Source organism: Ahaetulla prasina, chromosome 3 (assembly GCF_028640845.1).
Source record: "Ahaetulla prasina isolate Xishuangbanna chromosome 3, ASM2864084v1, whole genome shotgun sequence".
Taxonomy (NCBI): domain Eukaryota; kingdom Metazoa; phylum Chordata; class Lepidosauria; order Squamata; family Colubridae; genus Ahaetulla; species Ahaetulla prasina.
The window spans coordinates 22,025,594-22,042,818 of record NC_080541.1 but is presented as its reverse complement, the minus strand read 5'-3'; the positions used below and the strand labels follow the sequence as shown (position 1 = coordinate 22,042,818).

Below are 17,225 nucleotides of genomic sequence, written 5' to 3'. Positions count from 1 at the left end.
AGAAATTCTTTGCTTTGGCAGGGGGTCTTGAAGGGAAATTACAGTAAACAAGTCTTCTAAGTTACCTCATTAATTCTAGTTATAGAACCGAACAAAGGAAATTAGGTTCTTAGATTGGCAGACAGCATGAGTACATTATTATAAGACCAGTATTGTCTATATTAATTGGCTATGGCTTACACAGTGTCATGTGGAAGGTCTTTCTCATATAGGGAATCTCAGGCGCGGAGGGTGAGAAATGCAGACTTTAGGAATGGAAGCTTTATTCAGGCAGAACAATCAGTTCTACTACAGGTAATCCTCGATTTATGACCACAATTCAGCCCAATTTTTCTTTTGCTAAGCGGGACTTTTTAAAGTGAGTTTTGCCCCATTTTACGACTGATAAGAGAATCACTGCAGGTGTTAAATTAGAAATACGGTTGTTAAGTCATCATCATCTCCTTTTAATGACCCCATAATCCCTTGCAGGGTGGAGTCTGGCCAACTGAATGGAGCTGAGTCTTTACTGGCTGGATGTCCTTCCTGTCGCCAATACTGAGTCATATTCAGCAGATATATTTTCACTGTAAAAGAGAGAAAGAGAAATATCTGCCTTTACCTAGGATTGAACTCACAGCCTCCTGATTGTGAAGCGAGAGCTCTACCTCTAGGCTACCGCAACATGGTTGTTAAGTGAATCTGGTTTCCTTATTGACTTTGCTTGTCAGAATGTTACAAAAGGGGATTATGTGACACTGCGACCGGCATAAATATGAACCAATTGCAAAGCATCCTAATTTTGATCATGTGATCACTGCAACAGTCGGAAGTGTGAACAATGGTCACAGATCAATTTTTCCCCCGATGCTATTGTAACTTTGAACAGTCACTAAACGAATGGTTGTAAGTCAAGGACTTTGGCTTTTCCTCCAGAATTTGTGTAGTTTGCTATAAATAATGAGACTGTTCCCATCTAAGAAAGAGGGGCCATCAAAGCTTACTTTGGCTTTCAATTTTTAATTCATACATGGGTGATCTTTAACTGGAGGATCATACTGAAGAACATATCCTACCATAGCTAAATGTGTATGGAGTTTCTCAGTGATCCAGATCATGGCTCTCCCAAAGGCGCTTTTTTCAAGAGGCAGCTAAACTTTCTGGTTTTTCTTTGAAGATGTTTCACTTCTCATCCAAGAAGCTTCTATCCTACCACAGCCTTCTCAGTCTGGCATCTTTTAGATACTTTGAGACTCCGTTCCCCAGAATTCTAGCCAGCATGAAATTCTGAAGAGAATTCTGGGAGTTGCAGTCATTGAAGAAGACCGAGATGTTACAGATGGTGAGTCTCAGCATCGCTACGCCTTCATCGAACGGGCGCTCCCCAGTTCGACTCGGTCTTCCACGAGGTTGAGACTGAGTAATAACAGTGGTTATTATGAAGAGTTTAGTGATTGTTATTATGAATTGTTTACTGATATGAAACCCATCATATTCGATTTAGATGTTTAGAGCTCACTCTGAATTAGCCTGCTTGGTTTTTTTAAAAATTCTTGTTTACTAAATAAAGGGAAAAGGGAAAGTATCTTCATGTAGCATTGAAGTTTTTCCCATTGTGAAAGTCTCATATTTTTGATTCCCATCCCAGAGTCATGTGCTACCCAGTCAAGGCCTGGCAGTCTCCTGAGCATAGCAGAACCGTGAGGTCATGGAGCCAAGTTTTAATAAAACCTTGGAGCTGTTGTTGGGAGCTTCCACATTGGCATCCATCATTATAGAAACTGGTTACCCATAGAGAGACCTGCTGTTGTTATTTATTTATTTATTTATTTATTTATTTATTTATTTATTTATTTATTTTTCAAATTTTTATACCACCCTTCTCCAAGGATTATGCTCCAAGTACAGCATAAGTACAGCAAGGATTTATGCTCCAAGTACAGCATAAATAAAATACAAATACCCAAAAATACCAGAAGACCACCGGTAACCAGTGCAGTGCAGTATTAAGGGGTTCCTGGCAGATTATAAGGGATTTGGGTATCATCTTGCTTAGTACATATGCTTTTTATATTGTGAGGTTAAGTCTCTTTGCTTGAGCTAATAATAAAGTTGTAAATCTCTTTATTGCTGTGCTTATTGTCTCTAGATCCCAAAAAAACCCAATTGCCCAGACACCTGATCACCTGATCACTGCCCTGACAATCAGTGGTGGGTTTCAACTTTTTTTACTACTGGTTCAGTGGGCGTGGCTTGGTGGGCATGGCAGGGGAAGGATACTGTAAAATCTCCACTCCCTCCCCAATCCTGGGGAAGGTTACTGAACAATCCCTATTTCCTCCCAATCAGCTGAGAATTAGGAGGCAGAGTATAGATGGGGGCGGGGCCAGTCAGAATTTTTACTACCAGTTCTCCAAACTACTCAAAATTTCCGCTACCGGTTCTCCAAAACTGGTCAGAACCTGCCGAAACCCACCTCTGCCTGACATCCTGGTGGTGGGAAAACTTAAAAATTGAAAAAGAGGCTGACAGAATACAAGGCACCTAGATATTTCCAGAGATGACAACAAGCATGAGCTTACAAGAACTCAAAGCACTTACTCAGAGACAATCAAAAGAAAATTATGTCCACCGGATCACGAAGAGAATTGACTACAGAACAAAATAGAATACTTTTTAAATCTAGCAAACATCCGCTTTCACCACTTTTAAAATGCAACCTTCTTTACTGGCGATAACAATATGCTTACCATTGTGTGGGCAATGCTCTAAAATTGCATATCACTCACTCTGGCCATGTCATGCGGGGTAATTCACTGGAGAAAGCAATTAAGTTTGGAAGAGTTAGCAGTAAAAGGAAACAGGCCACCAAAGAACAAAATGGCTGGACACCATCAAAGCTGACACCAGCCACAGCATAGAAAAACTCAAAGAAAGATATGGAGAGACCAGGCGCATAGAAGCTCTACAAATCAGACATGGCTGAATGGATATCATCATCATCATCATCATCATCATTTGAGTGAATTAGGAGTGACAGAATTCAGGTGTTGTGGCCTCTGGGCCACCAGCCCCTCCAGCAGCCGAATCAGATGAGGAGGCGGCATGGGAGCCAGGGCCAGCATCAAGGCAACCAGAGAGCTCCGAAGGGGGAAGAGGGAATGGAGCTGTCAGAGAGAGAGAGAGAGAGAGGCGGAGCCTGGGCCATCATCAGCCCCCAGATGGAGAGTCAACAGTCCACAGGTCTGGAGATGGTTGATGAGGAAGAGAAAGAACAGCTGGATCCAGTGCCTGATGCATGGATGCGCAGAAGGCAGAGGAGAGGAGAGCAGTGGAAATCTATGGGCTGATCCTTGGGACAGAAGAGCCACCGCTACAAGCGAAGTCCCACCCAAGCTCTGGGGATAAAAGGCAGGGGATGGAGATGAATAGGTGTGACAGACAACTATTCATCTCCCTGCTAGACAGACTTTTTAGCCTGCTGTGTGTGAGAGAGACAGACATTTTGCCAGGGCTGCTGGCAATCCTAATAAAGGAATAATTGATTTAACTACAGAGGGTTTGTCGTGTTTGGGAGCTGGGTCAGAACATCAGGTCCAAACATACCAACTTCAGCTTGCTATCATTCATTAAGATAATAAAACACTTCATGCCTTAAATTTCAACGTGGACAGGTGCACGGGGAGTTTTACAGGCCCAGTCCATGAACAAATTCGATCAACAGTCAGTTGTTGGAACATGCAGTGTGATGAAAAGTCTGCTTTTAATTCAGCGCTGCTCTCTAACTGCAGGAAAGCTGGAGGATACAGCTGCTGAAGACCGATGTGAAATTAAAGACAGAATGAAATGTGTGATCTGATTTAATTGCACCTGGTGCTTCAATTTTTCAATTGCAGCACCCTACCAGACTGTGTCAAATCATTTTCACAAAGGAGGAGAAGAAGAAAAAACACCTGATGGCAAAATAAATTAACTCTTTCACTATCCTCACATCGATGCCAAACAAATGTAAAGTGAGTGTTTGACATGGAAACATCGGTTTCTTTTTTTTTTTTTGACCTGGTGCAGGGTTCCGCAAACTTGGCTCTTTTAAGACTTGTGGACTTCAACTCAAAGCAAAGCTGGCTGAGAAACTCTGGGAGTTGAAGTCCACAAGTCTTAAAAGAGCCAAGTTTGCAGACCCCTGACTTGGTGCAACAGCCATTTGGCTAATTATGTCTTACAACACTATACATATTAAAAGCTGTAAAAGTCTTATCTGTACTGGAGAGCCACATTTATCATTTTTGTCATCCTTAGGTAAGGGGGGGAAAAAGGACCGTAGCTTTGCACAAAAGAAGTCCAAAAATTTGAACTAAAGTTCGATATTTTCTTATTTACATTTTTTATTTTGGCCTTCAAGTTAAGGCAAAAAAAAAAAGCTCATAGGAACTGTCTGGACAAGTCCATGCAACTTTTGGGCAACATTTTCAAAAGTGGTTTGCCTCTGCCAAGAACTGAGGATGAATGAAGGGCACAAAGTCCTGGCTTCGTGTCTAAGGCATAACTAAACCTCACAGTCTCTGCGTTTCTAGTTTTGGTGTAACACCCAACTGAATGCAAGAAAAATGAGAAATCAGATCATTGTCCAAGGTCATGCTGAGCACAGATAAGCACATGATCAAAGAAATATCTTGAAAGTCATGCCATCCCCTTCTTTCTTGAAAGGCATGTGAATGCCTCAAAAGAGGTATCTCGATTTCATGTTATTTCGGTAGTTTATTGTCTACTTTGTATCATTATCTTTGTAAGGTCCAAGCCCTAGAATTAATACAGAGAGAGCCACAGCTCTTTATTTGCTTGCACCTAATAGACAGAATCTTGCCAGATTAAAGCTGTAAAGCTTCTAACCTAACAGATATACCGTGTTTCCCCTGATAATAAGCCCTCCCCTGAAAACAAACCATCCCCCAAAATAAGTCCTCCCCTGAAAATAAGACCTCCTTGAAAATATTTAAACACAAATGCAGCCAGTCCCCACCATTTCCTCTGATTAGGATTAGAGAGACAGAACTGGAAATCAAGTAAGACGGCAAGAGGAACCTCATCTTGCTCCACACACCCCAAAATAATAAGACCTCCCCGAAAATAAGGCCAGGCGCTTATTTTGGGGTTCAAAAAATATAAGACAGGGTCTTATTTTCGGGAAAACATGGTATCCTGGGAGTGTCTATGGAGTAATTATGGATATTTTGCAGAAGATATTTTGCTTCTCATTCAAGAAGCTTCTTCAATTCTCAACTTACTGGATGAGAAGCAAAACATCTTCAAGGAAAAACAAAGGAAGTCCAGTTGCCTTTTGAAAAAACACCCTTGGGATATACCCTGAGAGATTCTAAGGTGAGGCTACCCTGAACGTCTATGGAGATTCTCAGTATCCAGGTCATAGTTGTCCCAAAGGTGCTTTTTTTTTAAGAGGCAACCAGACTTTCAGGTTTTTCTTCAAAGATGTTTCGCTTCTCATCCAAAAAAGCTTCTTCAACTCTGACTGTATGGTGGAGAATAAAAGATTTATACTCCTTGAAGACAGCTGGTCATTTGCATTCGTTTAGCAAGTCATTAAGCCCACCTGGAGGTTTATCTGTGTCGTCAGGGTCACCTGAGTAGAGCAAATGGAACTGTTGAAAGGACTGTGTTGTAGACTGGAGATAGATGATGTCATATCCCTCCCGCTCTGTTGAGAGAGGGCTGCTCAATTTTGACATAGATGGCCTTCTTGACCCCTCTTTCAAACCAGCAGTCCCCTCTGTTCAAAATATGGACTTTGCTGCCTTCAAAAGAGTGGCCTTTGTCTTTTAAATGCAGGTGGACTGCTGAATCTAGTGCTGATGGGTTTGTTCTCCTATGTTATGCCATGTGTTTATGAAGTGTGCAGATCTGCAAAATGGGTCACTGCATTGTACTGCACATACCACATTTCTCAGTTTGTGTCTAGATATTTTGTCCTTGGGGTGGACATGCTTCCGACTTAGTGAATTCTTGGGTTTGAAGTGTGCACATATATTGTGTTGGCTGAAGATCCTTCTGAGATTTTCCAATATTCCTCCCAAAATGCATACCTAAATGTCTATGGACTATCAGAATATCAGAAAAGCTCAGGAGCATCGTTTTGAATGAGAAGCAAAACGTCTTCAAAGCAAAACCAGAAAGTTCAGTTTCCTCTTGAAAAAGCACCTTTGGAACTACCCTGAACCTTTTCCTTCCAAACCCTTCCAGTTCAGGACTGCACAGTCTCTTTTCTTGGGCCTCTCTTAGACTGTGCAATCTCCTTCCTGGCAAGCTTTGGTACTTCTGCTGACATTCCCCCCCCCCCGCTCCCTTCGGCTGCACATCTTCTGATAATCATGCAACCATTTCCATTTTAGGATGAAAAGTGTCAATTCATTGAAAATCTCCAAATTAAAAATCTGGCACTTCTGGTTTACAAGAAAAGCCTCAAAGCAGAAAGCAGTTGTATATAGAAGTAAGTAATGTAAGCCATGATCTGGTACAGTGGTGGTTTCAATTTTTTTAGTACTGGTTCTGTGGGTGTGGCTTGATGGGTGTGGTATGGCTTGGTGTGGTATGGCTTGGTGGGTGTGGCAGGGGAAGGTTACTGCAAAATCCTCATTTCCTCCCAATCTGCTTGGACTTGGGAGGCAGAGAATAGATGGGGGCAGGGGCATGCAGAATTTTTACTACAGGTTCTCCGAACTACTCAAAGTTTCTGCTACCGGTTCTCCAGAACTGGTCAGAACCTGCTGAAACCCACCTCTGATCTGGTAGCTGCGTATTAAAAATGCCAAGAGCTTGTTAAAAGAACTCTTCAGAATTCTTCTAACATGCTTTCACCATGGCAATCATGTCAGCTATCCTGTTTTCCCCAAAATAAGACATCCCCTGATAATAAACCCAATCCGGCTTTTGAGCGCATGGCAATAATGCCAAGCGCTTATTTCAGGGTTCAAAAAAATATAAGACAGGGTCTTATTTTCGGGGAAACATGGTAATATGCAGAGATACAAACAGAGAGCAATTGTCTTGCTTTTTTGTTTGGTTTTCTTTTGGGTTTGTTTTTTTTTTTGGTTTTTTTTGTCCAACAAGGGAACCTCTAGGATAGAAGTCACATTGGCTATTGCACACTGCCTCCAGACAATATATCTTGTCAGATTTATCAGAAAGCAAACAGACTCAAAGAAAAGATAGCAATGACAACAACAGATCCTTAGGCAATTCTGAATGAAGACTTGCTCACGTTCCCCATTCATGAACACTGGTGGAACAAGGGTGGGGGGAACGCCTCAATGCTAACAGTCACCCGTGTTTTTGTTCTATTCTGATGATGTTTGAAAAAGAACAAAATGTTTTGCATCTTAGGGTATTATACTGAGCACCAAATGTAATCTGTTTTTGGTTTTTCGAGCACTTAGATACCCATCTGTAAGAGAATGTCTTTTATCTCATGGAAAGGAGAATTATATTTACGATCAAAACTTTTTTTTTTCCCCTCACAGGAAAAAAATTGGGGGTGGGGTGGGGAGTAACAGAATGTGTTACTTTCAGCTCCTGAGTGGCATTGTTCAAGAAGCAGCAGAGCAATTAACTTACCAAACCCGTCTTTGCATTTAATAAACAGAGAAGAAAATGGCATATTAGTGGGCAAAAAAAAATAGCATCTGTTCTTTTTCTCCCACCCTTAAAAGGGAGCACAAAAGCGGCAGCGCTAATCCTTGCCTTGTGTGCTCTGCTGTTTTGAATTGAACATCACGTGGGCTGAGAGTGGGATCCTGCAGCAATGAGGCATTCTTAGAGCTTAAAATACCAGGGCCCTCCTTCAACGCAAAGGGAGCATAGATGTGCATGGCCTGTCTTCCTATTTGGTAGATCGCACAACAGCTTTGAATCAGACAGGTTCTACTTTCTATCCACCTGGTGTAAAGATGTTAAGGGTCACACATTTGAGAATTTGATAGGTGATGCTCCTGGGCACTTCTTGTTTCGGCAAGGAGAGTTAATCTTTTGCTGTTCTGCATCCTAGGAATGCCTGGGGCGTAAGTGTTGCAGGAACTTATTAATCCAGTCATGCGTGTTTCAGGAATTTATCAACCCAACTGGTTTAGGTGTTTGGGGGAAAAAAATATGAGTTTAGGACCCCTTGACTCACATTTGCTTTGGTTTCCTTCCTTACTTGTACAGGTGTACAACATTCGTTTAGTGACTGTTTGAAGTTACAATGGCACTGAAAAAAAGTGATTTATGGCCATTTTGACACTTACAGCATCCTGCGGCCGTGTGATCAAAATTCAGACGCTTGGCAATTTGACGGTTGCAGTGTCCCAGGGTGATGTGATCCCCTTTTGTGACCTTCTGACAAGCAAGTTCCATAGGGAAGGAGATTCACTTAACAACCGCGTGACTAACTTAACAATTGCACTGATTTACTTACAAAGGTGGCAAAAAAAAAAAGGTTGAAAAATGGTGCAAAACTCCCTTAGCTGTACCCTTAACTGTCTCATTTAGCAACAGAATTTTGGGCCTCGATTGTGGTCTTTACAGTGGTGGAATGCTGCCGGTTTGGTGAGCGCGCGCTTCACGCTGAAAATGGAGCATTCAGAAGATTAGTTGCTTACCTTCCAAGTCAGCAACGGTAAGTAGAACAGCGGGGGAGGGAGGAAATCAGCTGTGGGGCACGATTGAGATGAGCTAGAAAGCAGGAAATAAAGGACAGGATAGGGTGGGGGAGGGTAGGCAGGGCCAGATGATTGTTAGAGCTACCGGTTATTTATTTATTTATTTATTTATTTATTTATTTATTTATTTATTTCTTTATTTATTTATTTATTTATTTATAATTTAGTTTCTATACCGCCCTTCTCCCGAAGGACTCAGGGCGGTTTACAGCCATATTAAAATACAAAGAATAAATAGCAAATTTAAAAGAATTTAAAAACAAATATTTAGTAGGCCAATCGACTAAAACAGTCATAGACCGACATAAAACCCCTTAAAATTTACAATTAAAATACACTTAAGTTAGTCCCACTCGATGAAATAATAAAGTCTTCAGTTCCCATTTGAAGGTCCGGAGGTCGGGGAGTTGGCGTAACCCCGGAGGCAACTCATTCCAAAGGGCCGGTGCTGCCACAGAGAAGGCTCTCCCCCTGGGGGCCGCCAACCGACATTGTTTGGTCGATGGCACCCTGAGAAGGCCCACTCTGTGGGAGCGCACAGGTCGTTGGGAGGCTATTGGTGGCAGAAGGCGGTCTCGTAGGTAGCCCGGTCTTAAACCATGGAGCGCTTTAAAGGTGGTCACCAACACCTTGAAGTGCACCCGGAAGGCTACCGGCAGCCAGTGCAGGCCACGCAGGATAGGTGTTATATGGGAGTAATGCAGTGCTCCCTCTATCACCCGTGCAGCCGCATTCTGAATTCTACCTCTGGGTCTTTAGTTGAGGACTATCTATATGTACAAATTATTCCTATAGTGACTTCCAGTCTCTCCCTTTTCTTTAGATCCATTCCTAGCCCTTCCAAATATCTGCATGGGCACCAGTCCAAGGATCCAAGACTTATGGCTAACAAAGGAGTGCCATCTGCAGTTGCCTCTTTAGGATTCTGGTTTCTGTAAATGTGCCAATTTATCATTCAAGCATCCTCAGCTACACAGCTTTGGTTAAATTGTTTCCCTCGACAGTGCTGGAATAGGAAGAACAGGGTGTTTCATCGCTACTGCGGTAAGTTGTAATCAGTTCAGGGAGGAAGGAGCTGTTGACGCATTGAGTATTGTCTGCCAACTATATTTGGACAGGTAGGATGACGTAGGATAACAAAATCCATTAATATTTGCCACCCGGTATTTTTAAGTGTCTTTCCCACCTGTTCAATCTATACCTGGTAGATGGGAGAGCTTTTGTTTTCCGAGGCTGTCTCCCACAGATGGGTGTAAGGCAAAAGGGAAGTGATTTAGAATATTCGCCTCCGCCAGAGCTGTTGTGCAAAATTGGGCATCGGCTGAAATCTACTCTTGTGCCAGAGGGGTTGCTAATCTCAGAACACCCCTTGAGCTGCTGCTTGTCTTTCCTGTTGTTGTTGGTTTTGCTTGTCTTCTCCATGCAAGTGATTAGAGGAAAAAAGGTTCAAGGAAAGGAAGCCACAGTTTCTTGACAGTTGGCTGTTCAACTCTCTGGTCAACTCTGTTGATTGGGCCCAAAGGGACAGCTCAAATAAATGGACAGTGACCATATCAGTTGGGGGGGGGGGACAAAGCTGATTCAGGGGACCACCGAATGCCTCTTGCCCAAGGGTTTCTCAAAACCTGGAGTAAGAACTGCCATCGATTTAATTGACGACATTGCAACAGGTCTTTCTATTGTACATGCAGTTGTTACCAGCTAATTATAAAAACCATGTGGTTAAAGTCCCAGGACTTACTGTAACACTAGGTTATGCATTGTATAAATATATCCCAGACAGTTTGGCACTGCATTGTTGTCAAATGATATTAATGAGGATGCTTGCTAACATTCCTATACTTTTTATTGCATTTTAAAAACTGTAATGTGTTTTTTTTTGGGGGGGGGGGAGAGGGGGAGTTTGCTGGTTAGAGCCTTAAAATAAATAAGCTAAAAGTAGCTTAGGAGCTCGCTGTGGTTTTATCCTTTTAACCCTTTCGTACATAAAGTTGGTTCCTGCTACAGAAAATCATGAGTCTGTTAGTTACAAACTGCGCTATCAAAGGCACGAAGCCAAGAGGGAAAGCTAAAGAAATTGGACACATTTAACCAAATGGAAAAATGGCAAAGAAAGAACCGCATGAAAAGCAGCATTCAAAAATCTGAAAGGTCACCATATGGAGGATGATGTGACGTGAAGGTCGCATTTGCATGTTGTGTTCCACATCGGTTGAAGAATCGTTCCTAATCCCACAGCTCCACAACGCAGCCAAGCTCAAAACTGTGTTGTGAATTTGAGAAAACGCTTGCAACCCCTCGCATGCTGGACATAAACTGTTTCAACTCCTACCCTCAAAACGACGCGATAGAGCACTGCACACCAGAACAACTAGACCCAAGAACAATTTTTTCCCGAATGCCATCACTCTGCTAAACAAATAATTCCCTCAACACTGTCAAACTATTTACTAAGTCTGCACTACTATTAATCTTCTTATTGTTCCCATCACCCATCTCCTCCCAGTTATGACTGCATGACTGTGACCTTGTTGCTGGTATCCTTAAGATTTATATTGACTGGTTCCTAATATGATTTGATTGCTTATTTGTTCACTATGACTATCATTAAGTGCTGTACCTTATGATTCTTGATGAATGTATCTTTTCTTTTATGTACTCTGAGAATGTATGCACTAAGATAAATTTCTTGTGTGTCCAATCACACTTGTCCAATAAAGAATTCTCTTCTCTTCTCTCCTCTCCTCTCCTCTCCTCTCCTCTCCTCTCCTCTCCTCTCCTCTCCTCTCCTCTCCTCTCCTCTCCTCTCCTCTCTTCTAAACTTAGATATCTCACAGGTTGTCCAACAATCAATATTTTACTAATACAACCTTAAAAAAAAACATTTAGTCAAGGTCAAGGTAGACATTTATTCCATGCCCTTGGTGTATCTCTGTGGTTGTCATTAAAGAGCTCCTGGCAACTTATAAGAGATTTGGGTATCATCTTGTTTGATAGGAATGCTTTTTATGTTATGCTTTTAAATCTGCTTGCTTGAACTAATAATCATGTTTAAAATTCCTTTTATGCTTATTGTCTCGGGATCCAAAAGAAACAATTGCGTGAGCATCTGATCACTGCCCTGACCCTTGGCAAAGCAGGATGATTTACACTCAAGATAACAGGAAAACAACTAATGTAGAACTACTTATAGCTAAGATAAATGTGATGAAAGCAACTCGGATAAGGGTGGAATGCAATACATGCAACATCATTATACCTAATGGTGAGCAGATGTAGAATTTAAAAGCTTTAGGTTAATTTTGTTAAACATATCCCATGTTTTAAAAAGATGAACTCACTGGGAAATTTACCTGGCAAGTTGATTGGGGTGGGGATAGAGAAGCAGTAAACCCTCTTTTTTATATCAGTGGTTGTGTTCATATGGAAAATAAATACAAGGTAATCATCAATCCTTTAGGCCAGTGAACTAGATGCAACATAACAATATGCTGTCAAGTCAAACTTGACTTTGGGTGAATAATATGTGAAAAATTCATGTTATTTTCTTGGCAAAAGTATAGATGTGGTTTGTCACTGCCTTCTGGATGTTTATTTTGGGGGCTTCTAGTCTAGTTTAAAGCAACGGAAGTCCTAGTTACTAATCAAATACCAACAGGATACACATACTGATCTTGGAAGCTCTAAAAGTGAGCAACCCAAAGACTTTCAGAAGCAAGTAAGGAGGACATGAAAGCTAAGATCTTTCACATAGTCAATGACTGACTACCTTTTAGCCCATGATTCCATTAAAGGGAATATTTGTAGCTCACGGTTGAATTGTGGGGTCCTTAGTGCTCTCTGAGCTAGGCGGTGCATCTAGCACTGATGATGTCACCTAGTTTGGTAATGAAAATAGATCTACAAGAAAACAACCAAGCTCAGCAGAGCTCCAAGGACCTCACAATTCCTATTGTGGTCCACCAGCAGCCTGGCAACTGAGTCAGACAGCGATGAGGCTGAGGAAGAGCATGGGCCAGTCCTAGAGGCTGGGGAAGACCTGGATGAGGGCTCTGTGTCAGAGGCTGAAGTGGGGCCAGGGCCATCGGGGAGTGAGGTGCGGACTCCAGAGCCTCCAGAGACTGACAGTAGTGAGGCATAGGAACAGGAGGAGCCTGTTCTTAATGCATGCATGAGAAGAGCTGCTAGAAGGCAAGAGCAGCTCAAGCAAAGAGGACAACTCAGGAGTAGGGCCAAGAGATGATTGGGTCCTCCCATAAGGCTTTAAAGACCAGCAACAGCGTTTGGGCTTTGCTGGAAAACAACATTCATAGCTTTGTCTTGTTGCATTTGTATCAATGTCTTCTGAACTTTTGCCAAGAAAGGCCTTGGTCAGTTTGCCTAATTGACCAAGGTTGGTGATAGGACTGAGGAATTGTGTTGGGAGGAATTTGCTTTAATTTAGTTGAACTACGCTGAGAAAGAAGTAATTCTCAGCTGCTCGAATAAAGTTTGTTTGTTTTTACACTGACTGAGTTTCCTACTACCTACTTGGGCCTGGGTCACAACAATTCCATAAATGCTTTGCATCACATTTACCATTGATGAATGTGGCCCATTTTCTTGGAAAACCATATAAGGTAAATTGGGGTTGATTAGCACATTTGCATTACACTCCTGTCCACCATCTTGCAAGGCCAGAATTAAGAGCTGAATTTATCACATGAAAGGTATATAACTTTTCTTGCACCAGAACCAAACTGGGTTTTTGCAGAGCATGAAATGTGCAAGGCCAAGGTGAAAAATTAAATTCTGTGTCATTAATATGATTATTCTCCAGTTAAGTATTCAATAATTTCCACTTTCATTACAAATGACGATTTTGTAACCATTTTTGGAGCTCTTTAATGTCTGTGCTAAATGCTTTCAGGAAGCCATGCATTTCTATGGCCTCAGGTTGTAGACTTCTGCCTGACATGAAATACGTATCCAGAAAACTTTCTGTCTTACTTTGCAATTGTAAATTGCTCTGAGCAATTTTTCCATCTCAGTATCAATATTAGAAATAAGCCAGGCTGGATAAAAATTCATACGGCAACAGAGCTCAATGAGATTATGCTTAGAAAAGGATGAGATTGGTTTGCTACACTTTTGCTTTATCTACGAATGGAGCAGAAAATAAACTAGCTGGAACAGAACCTTTCTAAGTAAACAGAGATCTTTTCTTTTATGACCCCTTATATATATTTCATCCTGTGCAAGTGCAACACCTGTTAAGGGATGTTTCTATGGGGAAGCTATGATTGAGGATAGTTTGGTGTAATGGTTGAGGCACCAGCCTAGATACCGGGAGAGTGTGAGTTCTAGTCCCACCTTAGGCACTAAGGCAGCTGGGTGACCTTGGGCCAGTCATTCTTTCTCAGCTCTAGGAAGGAAGGTGTTCTGTTTCCCTCCCCCCAATACTCCCAGCAAAGAGTCAGTCAGGGGCCTTCTTTTCTCCTTTTATTTACATAGATATATGTCCTGGCCACATCTACCCACGGGCCTGCCAAGTTTCTGGAAATTATAGATAAGGCCAGAATTACTCACGAATATATTCTTCCCTCCATTGATACAGTTTGCCCGCGCCAATTCATTGCTTTGTCCAAGACAAAAAACCATGAAGTCCCGCCTCCTATTTATAGTCTCTGCAGATGTCACTGCATGACAATTATGACTTGGCTTTATCCCAACACTGCTTCTGCTGCGCACACCGGTCACGCCTGCGCAGCCTTGCATCACTCTAAAACTGTTCTTGGGGCATTGCCAAATCAGAAGAAGGCTCCAGGGAATCAGGTCTTGCCGGCCCCTCCTCCTCCCTTTGAGTGGGTGCCAGGGAGGGAAAGGGCTCAAGAGAAGCAGGGCTTGCCAGGTCTTCTCCCTCACTTTCTGAATCATCCGAGTCCAGGAGTCCGGGTCCAGGAACCTGGGTCACAACAGAAGGATACAATGGCAAACCATTTCTGAAAAACTCTGTCATGAAAACTACTGCAGGGACTTGTCTACATAATTAAAAACTGACTTAGCTCCAGGAGACGTATGGGGAACTGAAATCAGCTTTGTGAAAGTGGAGCTGACAACCATAGACTTTAGGTGGAGAAATGATTTGCAAACCTACAAAATGTTGCAAAACATTATACTAGTAAAAATACTGGAGGAGATTTTGAAGAACGGAATCAGAAAACAGTAGCCACAATCTCAGCAATGTAAATGATAGTCTTCTTCTATGGATTGGTTGTGTCCAAAAGATGTTAAAAATGATTGTACAACAAATTTTATCTGAGAAGATAGAGATAGTGTGGAAAGTGGATTTAAGGATGAAAAATCAAAAGAATGACTTAAAAGAGACTATTTAACTGGAGCTATAAAAGAAACTGGCATGTTTTAAAATTTAAAAAAGGGATATATAAATGAGAAACCAAGAGAGTGACCTGGATACTTCTTTGCTATTGAATTTATAAAAGAGAGTGTTAAAGCCTTGAAGAACTCTGTGTGATGGGACAAATGAAGAGAAATTTTATGACAATATTAGAGCGAACTAAAGATTAAGACCGTTAGAAGCGAAAAGGAAGAAATATAAAGTTGGTTTATTTGATCAAGATTAAAAGAAAATATATTTTTTTCTTCTGGCAACATTTATGACTTTCTGTAGACACCAGGACTGAAAAAAACCTATGTCTTTATGGATTGATTTATAGATAAGAGATGGGATAGGGAAAGAAGAGATAAATATTTCTAACTTAAAGGAGGTGAAGAGTCACTAAATTCATTTATACCACTTGTGATAAAATTAACTTCTTTATATATTTATTTTTCATTTTCTTTATTGCATTCTTACTTTTCTTCCACCTCTCATTTTTTTTCTTGTAGTTTGTACTCTTTTCTAATCTCTTTTCTTCCATTGTGTAGTTTGCATTAGATTTTACTATTATAGCCACAACTCTTAATAACAATTATATAAACCTTGCAAAGAAAAATGCAGGAACTAGTCCAGGCAGTCACCAGGAGTTAAAAATTGACTTGAAGGTGCTATATATGCACTAACTCTCTCTCACACATACAAGGGGGGGGGGAGAGAGAGACAGAGAGGGAGGGAGGGTGAGCTAGGATTAGCACTATCATTTTGGATCTTTTAAGCGCCTTCCATTGGAAGGCACAATTTAATTGTTAGCTGGAAGCAAATTCATGCAATTGCGTTTGTGTGGATTAGGGAAAAGACGCTATCCTGCCCTGTCTTTCAAACAGCAAAAGGTCTCGGACTAGCCTAGAGGAAAGCTGTAAGAACAGCATCTGCACTGGTTCTAAAAATAACCAGTACACATATGTAAAAACTCCCTTGGTTTTCCTTTCTAAAAAAACAGATGTGCTGATACTCTATCCATTTCTGTGGAGTAATTAAGGGCAAACATAAAAGGATGGGAAGGAAGGAAAAGCGCATTATAGCATACAGATGCTACACGGCACTCTGTGCTCCTTCTCAAAAACACTGGCACATTTTTTTCCTCTCTCTTTTTGAATGTGTTTGTTTGCAAATGGGTGAGCGCAGCCATACATGCTCAGACATGCATGCCCACACCATGCAGCTACTGTAAAAGAAAAAGCATGGGACAAATTAAAGATACGATTCAAAAATTAAAACAGCTCCTGCAGAAATCATATCAATAAGTACTAATTAACTTACATATAACAAGCACTGTACTGCCAATGAGAACCTCAAGCTTGCTGTTGCATAGCTTTCCAAAGAGATAATATCTAGGTTTTAGTCGTTGGAGGCTCAGCTTTAATTATTGTTTTAGGCTTAAAACTTCAGGTTTTTCCAAATCTTTACATAAAATACTGGAGGAGATTTTGAAGAACGGAATCAGAAAACAGTAGCCACAATCTCAGCAATGTAAATGATAGTCTTCTTCTATGGATTGGTTGTGTCCAAAAGATGTTAAAAATGATTGTACAACAAATTTTATCTGAGAAGATAGAGATAGTGTGGAAAGTGGATTTAAGGATGAAAAATCAAAAGAATGACTTAAAAGAGACTATTTAACTGGAGCTATAAAAGAAACTGGCATGTTTTAAAATTTAAAAAAGGGATATATAAATGAGAAACCAAGAGAGTGACCTGGATACTTTTTGCTATTGAATTTATAAAAGAGAGTGTTAAAGCCTTGAAGAACTCTGTGTGATGGGACAAATGAAGAGAAATTTTATGACAATATTAGAGCGAACTAAAGATTAAGACCGTTAGAAGCGAAAAGGAAGAAATATAAAGTTGGTTTATTTGATCAAGATTAAAAGAAAATATATTTTTTTCTTCTGGCAACATTTATGACTTTCTGTAGACACCAGGACTGAAAAACCTATGTCTTTATGGATTGATTTATAGATAAGAGATGGGATAGGGAAAGAAGAGATAAATATTTCTAACTTAAAGGAGGTGAAGAGTCACTAAATTCATTTATACCACTTGTGATAAAATTAACTTCTTTATATATTTATTTTTCATTTTCTTTATTGCATTCTTAC

At 40.9% G+C, this 17,225-nt stretch overlaps 1 protein-coding gene across 4 annotated transcripts in view; it reads right to left on the bottom strand.

Moving 5' to 3' along the window:
* SAMD12 (sterile alpha motif domain containing 12) overlaps window positions 1-17,225 on the bottom strand; it is a 352,834-nt gene that overhangs the window by 155,868 nt on the left and 179,741 nt on the right. The window contains exon 5 of one of the 4 annotated variants that reach the window (XM_058177159.1): window positions 14,361-14,631. The exons of the other annotated variants lie outside the window; for them this stretch is intronic. Within the exon in view, the coding sequence (XP_058033142.1) occupies window positions 14,600-14,631 (32 nt within the window). The 3' untranslated portion in view covers window positions 14,361-14,599. Of the gene's footprint in view, window positions 1-14,360; window positions 14,632-17,225 lie in introns of those variants that run through there. 4 annotated transcript variants of the gene reach the window in all.